The sequence below is a fragment of the Meleagris gallopavo genome, chromosome 22, assembly GCF_000146605.3.
Source record: "Meleagris gallopavo isolate NT-WF06-2002-E0010 breed Aviagen turkey brand Nicholas breeding stock chromosome 22, Turkey_5.1, whole genome shotgun sequence".
In the NCBI taxonomy this organism is placed as follows: domain Eukaryota; kingdom Metazoa; phylum Chordata; class Aves; order Galliformes; family Phasianidae; genus Meleagris; species Meleagris gallopavo.
The window spans coordinates 825199-844214 of NC_015032.2; the positions used below are offsets into that span (position 1 = coordinate 825199).

The window sequence follows — 19016 nt, forward strand, 5'->3', positions numbered from 1 at the left end:
ATGAGCTTCAGTAAGACCAATTGCAGAGCCATGCCCTTTGATCACAACTCCATGCGTTGCTACAGGCTTGGGGCAGAGTGGCTGGAAAGTTGCACAGAGAAAAGCATCTGGAGGTGTTAGCTGACAGCTGGCTGAACATGAGCCAGCAGTGTGCCCAGCTGGCCAAGAAGGCCAACGGCATCAGAAACAGCACAGCCAGCAGAGTGATCGTACCTCTGCAGTCAGCACTGTGAGGCCGCACCTCGAGGGCTGTGTTCAGTGCTGGGCCCTGCCTACGAGAAAGACACTGAGACCATGGAGTGCATCCAGAGAAGGGCAACAGAGCTGTGAGGGAGCTGAAGCACAAGACCATGAGAAGCAGTTGAGGGAATTGGGGTGGTTCATTGTGGAGAAGAGGAGGCTCAGAGGAAACCTCATCACTCTCTAAACTACCTGCAAGGAGGGGGTTGGCCTCTGCTCTCAGGACACCGGTTGCCTCAAATTGGGCCAGGAGAGGTTGAGGTTGGATATTAGGAAATATTTCTTCTCAGAAAGAGTGGTCAGGCATTGGCACAGGCTGCCCAGGGAGGTAGCAGAGAGTCACTGTAGCTGGAGGTGTTTAAGAACCATGAAGACATGGCACTGAGGGACATGGTTTAGTGGGCACGATGGTTAGACTAGATCTTAGTGGTCTTTTCCAACCTTAGAGATTCTATGATTCTATATTGAGTAGAATAAGCAGAGGCAAGTGAATGGGCACAACATGAAGATATGATGGGTCCCACTTGTGTGATGGAGAGGGACCACAGCATACAGCCCTTTTGGCCCATCTCATCAGTCCAGCACAGCACCTTTTGCCTTACAAAGTCCTAGATGTAAAAGATATCTCCTGGAGGCATCTGGTTTCCTAGGTTAGACTTCTAGACAATAAGCCTTTTAATTTTGACTTTGATCTGACTTTGAAAATGTTGATACTTCAAGTCAAGGAACTCCATGAGGTTAGGTCCTTGGGAGTTTTCTGAGCAGCTGACCTTGAGATCTCCGAAGGAACGGTGCCTCTCTACAGAGTTTCAGCAGCACAGATCCTTCTTCAGTGCTTACTTTGAAATAGTTTTAAGATATCCCAAATCCTAAACCCATCATTTCTGCACAAAGGAAAAATGTGATCTGTGGTACAATGAACAAGGAAGTTTGTCAGTTTAACTGCTAATACTGAGTATTATTAGAAATCCAACTTGCTACAACAAACCTCTATCTATTTTTCTTACTTTGGTCAGTGAGCTTCTGATGAACAGATCTCTTGTAAAAGTTTAGAAGACATCTGAAGTACAATATAAAGAGCAGGAAAAATGCAAGGACTGAGAAAGTTTTTTTTTCTGAATTTTAATCGCTCAAGGAAAGAGTGCTTGAAAGCCTCTCTGAGCAGAGCCCTAATTCTTCTATCATATCTCAAAACATCTAACTTCTAGAACTGAACAAAGTGTAGGAAACAAAATAAACCTAGCACTTGAGTAGACAAGCAAGGTATCATGTCTTATGTGGGAACATGTAACAACCATCACTGAAAGAAAACAACTTGCTATGCTAAGAATCATCTGTACACATAACGTTCTCCAAAAACACGAAGCATCACTTTGTGTGGTATTTGCAGTGAGGTTTGACAATTTTACAAACGTAAGAGTCACTATTAAAATTTGCCATCACTCAAAGGTATATTCAGGCAGATTTCAAACCAGGAAATGAATTCTTGCCTCTTTATTTCCCTCTGTATAAAATCTTTCCCACTAGCACAATTGCAACCACCCTACTTGTTAGAGCAAATGAGTGCTTAATTGTGAAAAGTAATTGATTTATTTATTTGTTTTAATTTAACAGCCTCCAGACACCTATCAGCGCTGGTTCAGCTGGGAGGGGTTAACCACTATAAGCACTTAGGACTTTATTTTTATTTATTGATTACGCATTTATGTTAATCTTGCAGGTAGGAAATGTCAATAAAACAAGAAAAAAATGAACACATTTTCAGTAATATTTACCAGTCATGCTGCTGTCTCTGTTTATTCCATTATGAAGTTTACAGTGAACAAACGCTGCGTCAAATAACCACGACCCAAAGAGGTTCAAGATGCTGTTAACCTTTGGCCTGCGAGGAGCTGGCAGTGGCCGTGGCTCAGAACTTGTCTGGTTTGGGCTAGAGAGCGGAGAAGTAGAGGATGGTTGGTGCTGCACTTTGGAAGCATGCGCAGTGGTTGCCTGTTTGAATGGAAGAACAAATCAGCTCCTAGAAAAATGAAAATCACTTCCTCTAGCCAAGGAAGCTATCCAACAGGATAAGTACATAAATGCAGAATACGAAGTCTTACAGTGCTGGTTTTCATTGTTGCTTTATTCACAGTCACAGCCCGATGCCTTCGGTTGTGGGGTGGAGTCGTGTTGATAGCAGTGTTCTGGGGCATGCTCAGCCTATTTACTGGTGTGGGCGGTGCACTGTCTGAGCGGGGTCGCGAAATGCCTGCAAAAATCAAGCAAGCTCTCAGCACGCCTTCTAGGAAGTCACACACAGCAGCACAGTTACACAGCCTTTGGACCTTCTGTAAATAGACCAGCTTTCCCTCCCTCCCTCCCCACTCTCATGAACAGCCGTAACAAGAAAAACATTTTTCCCTTTTACTGGCAAAAATAAATGCGCAAACAGAAGAAAATTCTGGTTGTATTAGATAAACAAATGTTTAACAGAAAACCACAGCTTCAGAACCTGGGAAATGCACATGGAAGTACTAAGCCTAGGAGCAGGCAGAGGGAAAGGAGCAAGGCTCACCTGCCAAAGCCAATTTAAAAGCTCACTCCTGCCAAAAATCAGATGCATCTCACCTTTGCCCTTCTTTTCCAACCTACATCCCACAGCCCATTCCGAGGCAGCTCTAGGATGTCTGACCCTCAGTCAGCTCAGCTCACTACATTAAGACAAACCCAATCCACAGTGCAGCATTCTGCTGTTTCAGTGAACTGGTTCAGCTCGCTGAACAAACACTACAGCCAGTGCAAGGGATGGGTAAGAAAGCTGAGCAAGCTGTAATTTTCTGGCAGCAAGAAGTTGGATCAGCAATCTCACAAAGCCCAGCCTGGGGGAAGTATTTGAAGTGTGTAAGAAGCTACTCTTTCTAGTCACAGATTGTGAAGTAACTAGCTTGGAAATTCCCTCTGCCAAATTTGCAGTGACAAACAGCACTTCTCCCCATTTCAGTGAATACCACTCCCTCACCCCCACTTGAAAAATTAAGTGCAAAACTGCAACATGTCTGAAGACTGGACACAGTTTTTTGACTACGCTGAAACACTCAAATGCTTCATATACACAGCACAGAACAATGAACCGCTGCTGAACCACTGCTGCTGGGCCCCAAGCAGAGGTGATGTATGTACTATGAAACTTATTCCTTTGCTATAACTTGTTTTTTGAGGGGGTGGAAAATAAGGTGAAACACTTTGCCAGATGCACACATCATCTACACATGTACCAGAGAAGGCAAAATAAAAACAATGTGCTTCAATGCTTGGTGTAGTAGGTAACAATTAGCCTTATTAGCCTTAGCCTAGTTCATCCTTCTGCCCAGGACACTGCGTGCGTGTGCTGCATTTGATGTCACCAACAGCTCTGCTGTGCCCAAGAGCTACATCTGTTTGTTGGGCTTTGTTGTTGTTGTTTTTTAATTCAGCTTGCACAGACAGGAAAGGATTCTCCCTATACTAATGCTCAGATTGCAATTTTTATTTATTATTATTTCAGTGAAGATTCTCAAATCCATCACAGGTTAGTGATAGAGTAATACGAAGACGTTTTTATGAAGTAAGGCCATATTTTGCCTATATATAGTTTTCCTTTCACAACTTCCAGTAGTATTCGGCTACTGAATATTTCATACCTCAGATGTAGTACTAGTAAATAGAAATCATTAAAATTCCTTAAAGTTGGTGGCAAGGAATCTGAAAGAAGCACAGTATACACAACCACTTTTAAAAGTCACAATCACTTCCTAGAACAGCCCCACTTTGTGAAGTGAGAACTGACCATCGGCTCTTTTCTGTTATTTGGTAGCTTTTTAAACAATGCTATTCCTACCAAAGTGAAAAACATAGCAACCAAAGCTTGTTTGCACAGGGGAATAGGGTACATAGGGTAGCAACACAGCCTAATTCCTCAGCCTGTTTTTCTCCTGCACAGTTTCTGTACCTGCTCAACTGCAGTCCAGTACCAGCTCACACTTCTGGCACATGGCAACACTTGCTTGCACACATTTAAATGAAAAAAAAGCAGGAGACAGGTGGCTCTTCTGATCTTACAATAGCACATTAACTCTGAAGAATTTTCAGTAAGACTGAAGGGTACTTAGAATACTGCCTTACATTTCAAATGCTTTACAATATCACTTAAAAATTAGCAGCCAGTGCTTATATCTAACCTTATCTTTCAGGGAACCTGAACAACTTGGTTACCAGGAGATGCAAAGAAACAGCTCTTTTTCTCAGCAGTAGCATTCACCTACCATTCCTAAACTAAGAGCAACTGCCAGCTGCAGAATAAGTACCTGAAGATGCCAATCAAAAATCAATACCTACCAAGAAATGGGCACTGCACACAGCTGCAGCCACAAAGTCAGTAAATGAAGTTGTCAGTGCTCACAACATGCTAGAAGCGTAACACTTGTATTGCTTGTTAGATAAAAGGAGAAAGAAGCCTTACTTGGGGGAGAGACATTAATGCAGGACTCGACATTTAATTAAAACTTTTTTGGCACTCATTTAAAACTAAGGTCAACTGTAACTTTCTGCATTCAAATATACTGTGTACACAGACAGCCATTTAAAAGTGGCATCATGTCCCTTCTCTATCAATTTTAGGCTGTACTCGCATATGACAAATAGTCACATCTGTTTTCTGAAGAATCCAGAATAAAAAAAAAAGAAAGTAATGACCAGGTTACTGCTCCCAGCTACCCACAGGTAGGTCAGAAGCATTACCTAGGAAAGCATCCACTAAGCAGCTGATCCCACGCATGGCACGGAAGAATATTTGAGGCAGATGCTTAAGGCAGGGGTATTGATTCAGCTCTTGAGTCATCCCACTCACATTCAGAAACTGCTCCTGAAATTTGGGGGTAGAACTAATAATGGCTGGGTTACTCAAATCCACAGGATTACTGCACACAAAAAAAGAGAATATGTTTTAGTCAGTTTGAGGACAGTTTTTAGAATTTCAAGAATGGTTAGAGATTAAGGCAATTAATTAACAGTAACACATGAGATCAACAAATAAAAAACCCTCAAAAGGTCAGCATCTTGTGCCAGCATTTTTTCTACTGGAGACTTTTTTGTTGCTTTTACTCCGTTTCAGGAGTTACAGAAGTCCATTTTTCCTTCCTGGGTTAGTAGTGGCACACTGTGTTCAAACATTTAAATACAACAAAAAAATTTCCCTATTTTAAAAAGCTTTAAACATTCAAATAGTCTTAATCAATTTATGAAGACCCAGTGAGCAAGAGGACACCCTACAGAGAGCAACCCTGCAGTTGCAGTAATGTTCTGAACTGCATTTTTAAGATCTTACATAGTTAAGATTCTTCCCAAAGGTAAGTGATAAATTACACATTGTCAGGAAAAAAAAGAAGTGAAAGTGAGGGAGTAGGTTGTAAAAATTTGAGTTTTTTCCTGCCAAATACAAATGCTGCACCAGCAAGCCTGGATTGGGAAGACACTACAGAATTGCAAAGCTACTATCAGAAATGAAGGAATCAGAAATTAACTAGTAAAATAAGTAAATGTCAGGATGATTTTAGAGGAAAAAGTCAATTATGCTGTCCACTGGGAACATTAATGTGATGCCTTCCCAACACTCCCCAGAACAAAGCACGCCACTTGGTTCTGCTGCAAATTTGAGGAAGGGTAGTATAGATTTTAAAATTAACCTGTGAAGCTTTCTTTATAAAGCAAAAAGATACACCCATTTTAAAAATAATCTTTTGTAGGTTAAATTTAACGCCCTGGAAAGCAAATGGAAGCAGTGCATATCTCAGAGTTATTGTTCCACTTTTCCTGTTTGCTATCACAGAGAAACACAGTTCTATTGAAGTCCTGTTTTTAAGATCCTCCAAAATGCCGCAAAGCTAAAAACACTTTTTAACTGAACTTGTTGACTCAGAACACAAACTGGTGTGCTGAGAATGGAACGGCCCACTCACAGCTTTGCCCTGGGCTGCTGCAGGGCTCTTGTATGACACATTTCTCACACTTTGTTCTACTTCAGTACATCCAGCTCAGCAATCTCCAGAGAAATTTTTCATTTGAAAATCTTCAGAAACGGTGCAAGAATACACAGAATAGGTTGTAGGTTGTAGCTACAATACCTCAGCATGTGTAAAAAGCGAAACCAAGTTTGTGCGATGCACTCATTGTCCATTTCAGGAGGAATCAGACCAGCATCTTCTTCAGGAATTTTAAAGGGAGGAAATGAAGGTCCATATGTAAAACGCAGCAATCTGGAAAGCAAGTCAGACAGATCCTCATGCAGTTAATACTCCTCAAAATGTAACAGTGCATCAAAGCCTCCAAGAAATGAGCATGAGGCCACAAGGAACTACAGCAACAATACCATGAGGATAATGGCTTTGATAAGTGATTTGGGATCCTCACTGGCAAGCCCCTCTGATCTGCTCCTGTCTGATTTGAGTCCTGCTTCATCCCCAGCTTTGCAAACTTCGCTCACTTCCCTGACCAGCATAACCTTGGTGTTCTCTAAAAGCATGGAAGAGAGAAAAGCAGTGCCTTCTGAAATTCCTAACCATTCCAAGAAACTATTTCTTTGTTTCCCTAAGTTAAATGGTCTGGTAGCACCATTTCTCACTTCAGGTATTGCAGAAATCCTGCTTACTCCTGAAGTTAAAGAGGCTGAGTTACCATTCACTGCAGCCAACTCATGCAAAAGACAGTCAAAGCATGTAGGGAACCACAGTCCGTCACGGTGACTTGTTTGGGCAGAAAAGTAGATGAACTTTAGGACGAGGCCTTCTTTAAGTCCAGAAAGAGAAATACACATTCCCAAATTGAGCAGGAGCCACTCTGCAGTGTGCACACTGGATGCCCCAGCATCCGTTTGCATTTTGTGCCCCAAAGGTCCTACAGGGTTTTGCTTACAAAAAAAAAAAAAAAAAAACCACAACAAAACAAACCTAATCACGACCCGCCCAGTGAATCCTAGCATCGGCCTTGGGTTGCACTTCTTGCTAAGTCATGGCCCACATCTTTGTGCTGCAGAAGAACAACTGCTTCACAGTCCCTCTTTTATGGGCTGCAGGAAACCAGCTCCTCAAGGAAGCTGACAGAATGTTAACTGAAACTTGAGACTTACTGAAGAACGACTACAAGCAGAAATGTGTTGTAATGCATATATCCAGCACAATCAGTTAAAACAACTTACAGCACCCTACATGGGGAAAAGGAGTACCTAATGGTATGGCAGCACAAGAGACCTTGTTTTACTCTGCCCTGACATCACAGCCATGGACACAGATTAACACTGCGTAAGGGTTCAAAGTGCAAACAATTTGCTACCTGGCTTTGAGATCCTTACTTGTGGCTGATTGATGACAACTCAATTCAGACAACGGTTCACTAGGATAGCACTTTAACTGTTTGAAGATTTTATTTTATTTAAGTATTAAAAATTCAGCTTAAAATCCACTAAACTTAAAGTTAGCATCAGAGGAGTTCAGTTTGCTATGGATTAGATATAAACCATTACAAACATTACTATGCAGCAGATTAGCAAAATAAACGTTACAGAAAACCTGCAGATTACTGTGAATCAACAGAACTAAGACTGTTAGTCAACAGTGAAGAATAAAATTCAGGCATGAAGTGCATGGAACATAAATGCAAACGCGTGTTTGGATTCAGAGCTTTGCTTTTCAGATCAGTGAATCATAAAATATCTTCTTTTATGCAATGCTGCATCGAACAAACCAAAAATAGCTAAAGAAGTAGCGTGGGAAATGCACAAAACTTTATTCCCATAGGTTTATTTCCCATAGGTTTAACAATTAGCTGCATAATCTGGAAACGTCTATTTACATTTGCTTTTTTCACATGTAATTAAAAAGCAAGTTTTCAGTATTCAATTTTTCACAGTGCAGCAATTTTAATACATTTTCAAACTTCCATGCAAATCACTATTAAGTCTCAGGGGAGACTCATCCCCCGATCCCCACTTCATCATCTCCAGGAGGATGAGATTTGTCCCACAAAGACTTCACACCACAAAGAGCCCAGCGTTATCAGTACTGATGCTCTCCTCACTGTTTGAGGCCTCCTGCTACAGCCCAGCCTCTCCTGCAGCCCCCAGCTCCTCACAGTGTGGCTTGGTACTGCTCCTGCGGAGGAAGAAGACTGCAGCCTGCATCTGGCCCATCACATCCCCACAGGCAGCCCATAGCATCGCACAAACAGAGCAGGAGATGCCTCAAACAGACACTGCTCAGTGGTGATAAGCACCTCATCATCTTGGTGATGCCTGTCATACACACAAATTGTAATGCTACACTAATGCTAATGACTCATTCCTCACAGGACATAATATAAAAGTCAGTGATGGAGACTGATATACATTCACACTGAGTAAAATGCTGATTGTTGGAGAAATGCTGAGATTACACGGTAACAGGGGCAAACCAATTTAGACAATTCACTTGCAGAATGAAAATACATACATGCCCAAACCATAAGAACCAAGAGCATTTGTAAAATCTCTTACTAAGCACTTTGTTTTGCTCATTCACTCTGGGATCACTGTGCATTCCAGAAACACAAAACTCCAGAGAAATCAAGCTGTGATTGCACCAGCAGGTGTCTATTTCTTCGTGCACAATTTCTCCTACCTGGAGGTAAGAGCACAGATGACCTTGCTCCATTGCTCCACTACTGCAGGGTGATGCCGCCAGTTGGCCACCATCTCTTTGGCAGTTTTCCAGTAAGGTGGTGTTGGAAAGCACCGTGTACAGGCCAGTAACCACACCTCAAACAGCACGCCGATTAGCTTCTCAGCCAGATTTTCAGCAATGCCACCTTAGAGCAGAAATGAAGCATACTTTTAGTGAGTGCTTAATGTAAATAACTTCAGACATCTCCTCAAGGAACATTTTGATACTAAAGGATTCTCACAACCCTCACAAATCACAGAATGGCCAGGATTGGAAGGGCCCTCAAGGATCATGAAACTCCAACCCCCTGCCACATGCAGGGCCACCAACCTCCCCATTTAACACCACACCAGGCTGCCCAGTTCCCCATCCAACCTGGCCTTGAACACCTCCAGGGATGGACGGGGCATCCACAGCCTCTCTGGGCAGCTGTTCCAGCACCTCACCGCTTTCATAGCAAAGAGCTTCCCCCTGACATCCAACCTAAATCTTCCCTCTCTCAACTTGAAACCATTTCCCCTTGTCCTGCTGTTGTCCACCCTTTCCAAGAGTTGATTCCCCTCCTGTCTGTAGGCTCCCTTTAGGTACTGAAGGCTGCAATGAGCTCACCCCGCAGCCTTCTTTTCTCCAGGCTGAACAAGCCCGGCTCCCTCAGCCTGTCTTTGTAGGGGAGCTGCTCCAGTCCCGTGGTCATCTTTGTGGCTCCTCTGGACCCTCTCCACAATTGCATCTCACATATTAGATTTCAGTTTAAGCAATAACTGTAAAGATTCCCAACCTTTTCATCATATTTTTCATCATTTAAGGGTAATTCCCCATTGCTTCCTACAGAACTTTTTACATGCCCAAAGATAACAGAGCAAACCCAGCCACGTGCACTTGTCATTAACAGATACTGGGAATTCAGCTACTGACCTTAGGCTGTCTTCCTCTGCACACAGAATATTTGATGTCTTATTCATTTTAAGTAAGGTATAAACTGATAATGTTATTTTTCAGTAGGCAGGACAAACTGGGAGGCATGTATGGGCTGCAGTGAAACTAACAATGTTATCTAACCCTTCACTACGAACTCTTTGTGTACTGAGTCCACCGTTCTGCAAAAACTTATTTTGGAAAACTGACTCAGCTCCAAAGCACTCAATCTTCTCTGGCAGTGCTTTATTTCGGAGCAGTGTAGGAGAATTAGGAGTGAGCTATTGCACTCTGGTGGCTACTACAAGCTTTTAACACGTTTCCCCAAATTCCCATAGCAGTTCAACATCCAGCAGAGCCAAAGCATTTTCCAGTAATTGGATCAAATGAAAGTCTAACACATACCTTGCACAGTTGGAGCTGCTAGAAGAGTATCATTAATCTGAAGAAGAAATAACAACAAAACCTCCCAGGTTTCTCTTGCCATAATTGTTGATTCACGAGCCAGTTTCTGGACTGCTTTCAAAACTTGCAAGCACAGCCTAATCTGACTAGATCCTGGGTCTGGCCTGCAAGAGAAGGAAACACTACTTGAGTCTCCAGAGAGGAAATGTAATACACCATAGAGCAGCGTGTTCAATAATCTGAACTTTGAGCAATTATAAGAGGAAACATCAGTATGACTGAACTAGAGCCAAGAACATGAACTAATTTGCATGTATGCATCACAGCTGTGCCTCTGAGCATCCTAACATCTGAGCATCCTCTGTCTTAACAAGTACAAGGTGTACCATAATGCTTTTCTTTACATGAACTCACCAACACAATGTGAACATTTTAACCAGAGAAAGTATAATCTCTTATAACAAGAAAATATTTACTAGGACAAACAATGTGAATGTTAAGACACCTTTCATTGTTCCATATTTAAGTGAGAAGAAAGTGTTGAATTTAGAAGAAAACATGTTAACAAACTTCTTCCTTGTTCACCTCTTGCTTCCAAATGTACACCCAACTCTTGCCTTGAATTTCTGGCATTTAGGAAAAAGAAAATCTGGAAGAAAGTCATTAAATAGGGAAACTAGACTAAAGGAAGAAGGGATAAGAAGGGAAGAAAGGAAAGAAGTTGGCAGTGTGAAGTTTTTCCCTACTTAAAGAACCAGTTACACACTGCCTCTGCTGAGTCACGCGGCACAAGGTGTTGCATGTGCAGCAGGCTCTCTTCCAATCAGTTTGTGCAAGGCAGAATGGGGACAGAGCAGTTACGTGAAGTGTTCTGGAGAGTATCTGAGGACACTGGTAAACAAATCTAAGCAAGCCCAAAAACTTAAAGAGTGAAAGAATGAAGAATAAAAGAGCTTACTGATTTAAGCGTGCAATATGTGAGCCATTTTTTGACTTGCAAACTTGAAATTTCAAGTTGTCAGCTTAAGTCATCCTACCAGTTGCTAATAAAGAGAATCATGGAAATATGACCATTCACCAACCCACTAAGCAGCACTACTAGAGCCAAGCACTGTCAGTGCAATGTAAAGCACAAGTCACTCACACGCAAGCTCTCAAGAACGTGCAGATCCACTGGACAAAGATCTGCTATTTTCAGGGAATAGCAGCTCAAATTGAGCTGATAGGTGCTTTTCAAAAAAATCACCAGCTCTTATCTGCTTAGTATAAATATACTGTATAACAGTACTGGAAGCAAGATTACAAAGAGACAACGTCTAGTGCAAAATCGTGGAGTAGTCACAGTTCAGAACTTCAACAGGTTGTTCTGTGCTGCTGCTTCTAACAGATCATCTTGGTAAAGCAACAGAGCTGGGGACAAACAAGCCTCTGTTACGGCATTGCTTTCCCCCCACGCAACAAAGCAAACTTTTTAAGCAAAGAATACCCTTATTTTGTCATTCGTTATGTTTCAATGCCTGTCTCAAGAATTGATTCCCTAAGATTTTAATGAATTAATATTAAGGGATGTACAAATAGGAGCTCCTTGTGACTAATAGGAAACATCTGGACAAAAGCAGGAAAGGCAGCTCTGCAGCTTTCACCCCTTTATCAGTTCCTTTTTTCTCCCATAAAGTCAACTGAACGGCAAACTTCAGCTGCAACATTCTGCAGGCTTATTTCCAGAGATTTCTACAGGACCCGTCCTTACGGTTCCCACACCTACACTCAGCAAGAATTGTTCCCAAAATTTTATACATAAATTAGAAGTTATCAGAAAGGCCTCTGTTATGCTCGGCCAGTCACACATCCTGTGGTCTCTCAAAAGATTCCAGGCACCTCAGAGAGCAGACCCCAGGGCCATGTCTACAAGCCCATATTCCACAGGGCAGGGAAAAGAGTTTTCATGATTTCTTTCCATTCTCAGTAATGCAAACATTTGCTTATCTAAGAGTAATAACTACCACAGTTGTTTAAGTTGTGTGCTAGGCTCCCTGAATATCACAGCATTGCTAGAGATGGACAGCCAGGGGGTTCCTTGAGGAGTACTCAACTACATCATGAAAAGAAGTCCTCCATTCAGCAGGGCACACAGGTCAGTGCTGCAGGGAAAGATGCACTTGTTCCCCAGTGTGTCTGACAGACAGAAGAAAAGGAGCTGGATTTGCTCCTTTTCCAGCGTTTTTATTTTGTTAGCACCACGCTATTTCAAGGACTGTACATGTAAACAGCTGCTTCAGCTGGATATTCAAGCTACAATGCTTTATACTCGTCTGCTTTGTATCAGATGAGTACTTATCACTCACACACCACAACTCTGAACCACCACTTCTAAGGCAGCCAAGCACCTGCTGCACTGTCAGGACACCATGCCAAGGAAGGAAGCTGTTGTAATCCCAAGCCTCTACACGAAATAGGTTTGCAATCCTGTTTCCTGCTACTTAGGAGGCTTGCAGGAGATAGTTCAATATATTATCAGTATGTATCAATATATTGTAGCAATGGGTTGCTACAAGACCTCCTGTGTAAGTGTGCTACAAGTGCTTACCAGCACCAGGCATCTGCAGCAAGATGGTACCAGAAGTAGACTCTTCTCCCTCTGCACAGACATTTAAGAAAATGAGCCCTTCCTTTCTCTCAAGCAATTTGCACACAATATAATTCTGTATTTAATGTTTGTTACATTGTGTTTTTGCATTGCTCATCTGAAGGAAACACTCTGAGATCTTCTTCCTGAAAAGGCACCAGGTACAACAGAAAGAAAAAAAAAAAACAACCAACCAAGCACAGCCTTTTCATGTCAAGAGCTTGGGGAATTAAAATAAGAGAGATCTTATACTTTGTGGTGCGTGCACACAGATTTACAGTCATGATTTCTGTTCAGCCTGTATCTAGATGCCGATTGTTTCATTCGGCAGACATCACACGTGGTCTGCCATCCTGCATCAATCTCAATGTACAAAGTTGGAGCAGAAGCATAGAACAGCAGTAGTGTCAGCAGCACACAGGAAACAAAACTGACTGCTAACAGGGCCTCTGGTGTAAAACACGGCAAAGGAACACAGGAAAAAGCTGCTCAACAAACAGGAGAAGAGGGCATTCTCCACTGGGCCAAGGAAATAAACATTTCTGGACTGTGCAAACTTCATTCTGCACCTATTAAAGATCACCAGCTCTAACAGGACAGACATCCCTCAGGAAGGCTTCTTTAACAACTGCCACAATTTCCAGCACCTAGTGTTTTTGATACAGTAAACATGTCTACACAGCATGTGAAGGTGCTCAGCAGTCAATGGACCTTCTACCTCAACTCTATGTGCCACTGCAATGCTGTTTTGTACTGATATGCATTACTGCACTGTAAAAATAATCACTGCGTTTAGTTAAAACGATCTGGAGCTTGAAGTGAGAGGACAGGTCCCAGAACCCACATCAACTGCTTTCAGAAGAAAAAAAGAAATACTGATGAGTAAGGATTTTAAGATTAAATATCTCCTCTGATTGAGAACTGCTTATTGAGAAACAATGACTTAAGATCCCAGGTAAAGGAATCAGCAATGTAACAAAGTCCTCCCCAAAAAAAGACACTGTCTTCAAGAGCACAACTCAAAGATACTGAAGACACCTGAAAATTATCTTATTAACTGCAAAATATTTGAAACTTGTACATAAATGCATTCAGGGTCATGGCTTGAAACTAAAGACAAAAAGGTAGCAGTTCTTTGTTCTTCTTGGACACGTTTCCTCTTCACAGCAGGTTACCATACCTTGAATTCTGGTTTTACTCTTACAGAGTCCCATGACAGAGGCCAGCCAAGCCTAGCTAAGGCAGCAGCCAGCTCTAGGCTAGAGGCCAGCAGCCCAGGAAAGGAGTGACTGTGTTTCTTTACCCTTCCTTGGCCTCTCCAATGTAGTCACCAAGAAATGACCAACAGTTAGAGACAGCTTTTTATGGAAACCTAATCCAAAGCACTCTTCCTTTAAATTTCTTCCCTCCACTGGTTCCCTAACTGTCCTTTAGAGGGAATTAAAACGCCTTCTTCCACTGTGCCTTAAGAAGAATTAAAACTCCAGTTAAGTTGCAGAATTTGAAGCAATCAAACAGGAACGACCTCTTCATTTGAACTTGTATGAATTACTCTTCAAAGCCCTTTATCAACCTTCAGATGAAGTTAAGTAACCCAAGCAGGGTTTTGAAGGCCACTCACAATGATGCAGCATTCTGTAAAGTAGGCTGTTCAGTAGAGGTGTGGAGGTACCAGACCTGAAGTAATTTCAGGCAGCTAGTACCTAGGTACTGTTTCACAGGAGGGACTACTAAAACAGCTTTTTCTTTATTCAGCACCATCAGGTCCATTTGTCATAGACTACACATGAAATCTAATGTTGAGAGCACTCAAAACAACACGACTTTTTGTCTAAGAGGTAGGAGCATGCGTATGAACATCACTATCCAAGGATGTTCAGAGTAACATCAGGCTGATAGATAGCAAGCACTTCTGCAGGGCTCCTTGAAAATGATCAGCGAAACATGATCAATATGATTATGTTCATTTAACAGGCAGCAAATTCTGGCAAACTTGCAGGGAGCAGCTTCTGTGTCTACTCTTCTGAGGTGATAGGAGAAGCTGTAGTAAACACTGCATGAGATGGCCACCACATGCTTTTACTTATCTCATTTGTACACATGATTAGCAGACGGTCACATGATTTAGTTTTTTATCTCTCTCCAGTCATGTAATAATGACAGTTCTAAGGTGATTAGTTATCTAAACACAGAAGCAATAAGGCATGGATGGAGTGACATCACCTTTGTAACTTTGCTACAATAACAGCCTCACTTAATCAAGAGCCTGCATGGCTCAACACGTCCTTCTGACACATCACCAGCTGACCACGGCTTTGAATGGCTGTGGATCTCTCCCCCTCAACACTACTACTCTGACACTCACCTTGGTACAAAGAGATTTTGGAGATGTTTGAGAATGCTTTGAACATAAAGGTTTGGTTCCTTAATAACTGGTAAAGGAATTGAGTCCTTAGGTAATACAAGAGCCATAATCCAGTCTGTATATACATCGACACAGTATTTCACGGTATCGCCATCCAGAGGGAGGGTCAGTCCGTAACAAACCACCTCCATTGTCCATTTTACCTAAGAATAAAGCAAAGTTAGTAAAAGTGAATTTTAGAGAGTGAAGAATGATTAATGCACACTAGTTCTAATGTAAAAAGAATTTTTTTTACCACACAACTACATTAATCTGATGGACACACAAATTAGAATCGCAGAATCATTAAAGCTGTAAATAGTCTAAGATCACCAAGTCCAACTGGCAACCCATCACTACCATGCTCAAGTTAATGACTCAGTGTTTTCATATAGCATTGAGGATATGAATGTTAGCAATGAGCATATAGAATCTCTTCAGTCTAAATCATAGAAAGAATTCCTCAGAACACACAAAGAGCTGGACAATCATAAACTGATGTAGTAGACTTTCAGATCCTAGCAAATAAACACTCATACAATACCAACACTTACAGTCATGTACTCGCTCCAGCAATTACAAAGGCTGCTCTACAAAGGCTTTAATGTGTTAATGTGTTAACCAACTCAAGCCTTTGAATTTTCCCAACCCCTTTAGCCTGCACTTCTGGGTATAACAGCTCAGATAAGCACCAAGCAAAACGCATCACTTCCTACTAGGCCATGAAGCACATAGTTGTTCTGAACTATGAATGTACAAACATTACATAGATTACTAACCTAAAAATACAGTACATTTAGAAAATCACTTTATTTAATAATCCAAGTTTTTTTTTTATAGCCTCTTCAAAGAGACCCCTCTAGCATGAAGAAATCTATGATCATGGCGATGGAGACCATAGAAATGCACTTACTTCTTTGTCTGTTTTCAGCAAACTCTCACTTCCAACCGACGATGTGATCAGAGCCTGCCCAAGAGGACGCACCACTGCATTTGCCACTTCTCTTCCCACACTTTCAGGATAGCTGTGAAGCACACTGGTGTTACCCTGATCATTTTGAATGACAAGATGCAAGGATCTCCATTCTGAGTACATAGTGCCTCTATGCTACAAACCAAACAACACCTGGAGGGGCAAGAAAGAAGAGACAATCAGTAGAAGCACCTATGAAATTATTTACAGAACTGAAGTTTTTGCCATTGTAAATTCAGTATTTAAGCATCTGCATCATACCTTTGAAATCCTGTAAGTGAATCAAACAGCTCTTGTTTAACCTTAATGTCTTTTATTAAAAGAATAATATTTATAATATTGAATAAAATAAAAGTACCAAATACTAAAAGAATCAAAAGTTATCCCAGGATTCATAAACTCGGTTAATGGGATTTTTGCACACTGACACCCCCTCCTTCTAGGAAGAGTCAGGAACTTGCAGCCTGTTTGTGACACTACAAGCTTCAGGAGAAGCAGCTCATGCCTTCAGCTGGTGCAGTCCATGCTGTCAAGATGCTTTCTTACAAAGTGTTCATAGCTAAACATGGAATTGTACCAGAAGTATTCAAAATTAAGGCAAGCAACAGCTGCTGTTCACACCTTATGCCCTTTTTCAGCTCAACAGTAGTTAAAAATACACACCAGGAAACCTCACTCATTTTGAAGATCAAATCCAGCCTCTTTCTACACTCCCAGTATCTCTCCTGCAGCATGCAACACCCAAAACTGCTGGCTGAGAAACGTGACTAACTGATAAAGAGAAGTGTGCTGACCTGAGCTGACAGAAGGGCTGACCGAGCCCCCATGGAGAGCTCACTTAAACCACAAACGGCCTCACAGTTACAGTGCAACCCCACATACTGCTCCTGTACCTGGCACACTCAGATACACACCGGTGAGCTCCAGATCCTGGCGAAGTCAGTGCACGCGGCCTCACCTGGCAGCACCAGGGCAGCTCAGCCAGCACAGACGGCTTGATCCAGCCAGCAGCTGTCCCAGCAGACAGGATCTGATCTAACGGAGGTTAGATGAAGACCTGTGCCACACGGAGGAGCCAGGAGAACACGCACCTAGGAAGGCTGGAAGGAGCATTTCCTGCGGTGGCAGCAGCCCTGCAAACCCGCTCTGAGCAGCACAGGCGCACAGCAGCACGAGCCATCAGACCAGCACCACCTCCCTCCTTCCCTTATCAGTTATTTGAGCCAGCGACCACGTGAACAACACAGCACAAGGCAGGCAGGGCTGGCACCAGAGGAAAAGCAGGAGGGCACGCAGCAGCTACAGCACGGATCTGCTCATGCTGCCACAAACAGCGCTCCGTGGACTGCTCACCAACAGCTGCTGGGCATTTCAGGAACTACTTAGTTACATAGGGCATGTTTTCAGTGCCTTCCTTCCACATTCCTTGGCAACAAACCAAACAAGCCAGGCCTGGAAATACACTTACTTAGGGACAAGCCGCCATTTAAACAGGTCTGCCTATTTAGCTGATCACCTGAATGCTGGCTTACACCTAACACTCTACGTAAAAAGCTTGATGACTGCTTTACGAGGAGGCAGCACATCTCAGTTACCTAAACTGTGTCCTTCCTGGTTTGAGGGAGCAGCCACACGTGCTTTCCTGACAGCAAATAACCACAGCAGGCACAGATGGCAGAAGTGCATCCTGCGTCCTTTAGGAATGTTTTCCTCCTCTGAGGGCAATGGGGGGGGGGAGATGCCTGTACATAACCTGCAGCCTGGAGGAAAGCTGCCAGGACAACAGGAGAGCAGGAAGCAAACAGGACCCACAGTCCCAGCTACAACCATTACCCTTCGTAACGACTACAGTTCCCGGATAAGCTCTCTGGCTGTCTCCCTGCTGCTGTGCCACCCCTTTCTGCAGGCCCTGCGCACACCGCCAGCCCTCCCACAGGCACTGCAGAGCCCATTGCAGCAGCAGTGTCCACCACCTGAGGAACGGAGTGCTGGATCAAACCAAGCATGTCAGCATGCACAGGCACACTGTTATCAGCATGCCGACAGCTGCCAGCACGGGCTGCCCAGAAGCACGGGGAAACTGCGGGTAGCCCAGAGGCTGGAAAGCTCCTGGAAGAAGTCAGAGAACAAGGGAATCCAAATTCTGAAGCGTTTCAGAAGGCCCCGTCATACCAAAACGCAGCAATGGAAGAAGTGCACACCTGCTCCCAGCCCTGCCAAGGCAAAGTGAGCAGCTCCTTTGGGTGACGCTTCCCAAGCTCTGAGATGGAGTGTCTGTCACATACTTGGGATGCACCACAGCACGTGTGAGAGGTTCAGCAGCAGCACAGGGAGCCAAAGCCTTTGGTGCTGCACACAGCTGGCAGACCCAACACTCAGATCTGCATCCTCACGATACCCCACGCTGCCCTTGGCCTTGTCATAGAGGAAATATTATTAGCATACAAGGAATAACGGACTAAGGAACTAATTCCAATGTAAAAAGCTTTTGAGGTAGGACTTCCTGCAGTATTGGGTTATTTACCTGCCACATTTAGCAACTGGAACATTTTATTTTGTGAAGACTAAAAGTTGCTTTTCACTCGAGACCCCACTAACTGCCATTTGAAATGAGAGCTGTTGTTACCTGCCACAGCAGTGCAAAGGCTGAACTCGCTGCAATTCAACTTCTTGAACCCAGACATAAGCTAACAACACCAGTAAGCCTCCCCACAACCACATCTGCTTTTATGTTGAATCTATGAA

At 42.9% G+C, this 19016-nt stretch overlaps 1 protein-coding gene across 2 annotated transcripts in view; it reads right to left on the minus strand.

The window, feature by feature from the left end:
* The window catches only part of RALGAPB (Ral GTPase activating protein non-catalytic beta subunit), a 60748-nt gene extending 43309 nt beyond the window's left edge, over positions 1-17439 (minus strand). Inside the window, exons 1-9 of one of the 2 annotated variants that reach the window (XM_003211893.4) lie at positions 17186-17439; positions 16212-16424; positions 15260-15462; positions 10269-10432; positions 8907-9093; positions 6381-6512; positions 4999-5177; positions 2343-2491; positions 2016-2232 (exon numbers count right to left, since the gene is read on the minus strand). In XM_003211893.4, coding sequence (XP_003211941.1) covers positions 2016-2232; positions 2343-2491; positions 4999-5177; positions 6381-6512; positions 8907-9093; positions 10269-10432; positions 15260-15462; positions 16212-16394 — 1414 coding nt within the window. In that variant the 5' untranslated portion in view covers positions 16395-16424; positions 17186-17439. The remainder of the gene's footprint in view (positions 1-2015; positions 2233-2342; positions 2492-4998; positions 5178-6380; positions 6513-8906; positions 9094-10268; positions 10433-15259; positions 15463-16211; positions 16425-17185) is intronic. The other variant, XM_010722228.3, reaches the window with a different exon arrangement.
* Between the last annotated feature and the right edge of the window lie 1577 nt (positions 17440-19016).